This window comes from Olea europaea, unplaced genomic scaffold, assembly GCF_002742605.1.
Source record: "Olea europaea var. sylvestris unplaced genomic scaffold, O_europaea_v1 scaffold34205, whole genome shotgun sequence".
In the NCBI taxonomy this organism is placed as follows: Eukaryota; Viridiplantae; Streptophyta; class Magnoliopsida; order Lamiales; family Oleaceae; genus Olea; species Olea europaea.
The window spans coordinates 1-1,054 of record NW_019253245.1 but is presented as its reverse complement, the minus strand read 5'-3'; the positions used below and the strand labels follow the sequence as shown (position 1 = coordinate 1,054).

The window sequence follows — 1,054 nt, the reverse complement described above, 5'->3', positions numbered from 1 at the left end:
AAGTTGGGTCATTGACACCCCTGACTCATAATGGAATAGGAGGGGATTCACATAATTATGAATTGATTTTTCTTGAACTCAAAATTGAAAGGTAGATCCACGCTGGAAAATATGGTTTTCACATGTTGGTAATCTTGGTTCCAACTCCCAAAATTCATGCAAAGAAACATAAGGCGAATGCAAAGGTAAAGACTTGTTAATTCTCATTCTGCTCTTTTGAATACACATCATTACCCAATAACCTAGTCCGAATTATATGCACACCCCATAATATAGCAAAAAAATGTCTTCACAACTGAAAACATGACCAAAGCTAGTGAATATCCAATAGCCCAATTGAATTATGAATGGTTACAACTCAAAGGATATGACCACTACTATTGAGCAACAGGCTAAAACCAACTTAAACCCCTTAATCACCCTAAAATCTTTCAACAACATTGTTCCTTGACAACCTTCATTCATTACACCTAGATGCATTCTAATTAACATATTTGCTCAAATTTTCCCAGTGCGTTCACATATTGAGCACATAATTAACATTAAGATTAACCTGAATAAAAACTGGCGATTAAGATTGGTAACTTCGATGCGATCCATGTCAATGACGTCGAGGTTTTGGAAACCGGACAAAGCCAAGTCTTTCAACAATTCGCATCCGAGCCCACCTGCGCCTACTACCAAAACTTTCACATACTCCTTTATGTCATCTCTCAACTAAACCCATAAGAAAAACAAATAAAAGCAGTAGTTAGAAAGATTTTGATAGTGATGTATCAATCCATAACGTGTTTGTGAAAAATACGCAACGAAGAGAAAAAAAACTCAGACACTGTTAGAGAGAAAAAGAAATACTTCTGGGCCGGGCTCAAAGTTAGGCACGACAAGGTGGCCAGGCCGGAGGAGGAGCTTGTCGAGGTCTCTTGATCTGCTGGGTGGCGCCGTCGCCATCGTCGCCAGAGAGGGGCGCAACTGATTCGAGGATCGAGGAGTTGTAGAGCTTAAACTTACAATATTTATGGTTGATGAAAAGTGGAAAAAATTGTGGGTTTAC

The 1,054-nt window shown here is 39.1% G+C and overlaps 1 protein-coding gene across 1 annotated transcript; it reads right to left on the bottom strand.

Moving 5' to 3' along the window:
• Window positions 1–483: 483 nt before the first annotated feature.
• Window positions 484–1,048, bottom strand: LOC111386098 (NEDD8-activating enzyme E1 catalytic subunit-like). Its single transcript, XM_023010528.1, has 2 exons — window positions 856–1,048; window positions 484–717 (listed from the first exon to the last, which is right to left on the bottom strand). Exons 1-2 carry the CDS (start codon window positions 949–951, stop codon window positions 499–501), a joined length of 315 nt encoding a protein of 104 aa, XP_022866296.1. The 5' UTR covers window positions 952–1,048; the 3' UTR covers window positions 484–498.
• Between the last annotated feature and the right edge of the window lie 6 nt (window positions 1,049–1,054).

Bases quoted from the DNA above. Each gene is read 5' to 3' on its own strand.
- LOC111386098 (XM_023010528.1), bottom strand. From the start codon at position 951: ATGGCGACGGCGCCACCCAGCAGATCAAGAGACCTCGACAAGCTCCTC. The intron at 718-855 runs GTATTTCTTTTT...TTATGGGTTTAG, and splicing joins ACTTTGAGCCCGGCCCAGAA to TTGAGAGATGACATAAAGGA.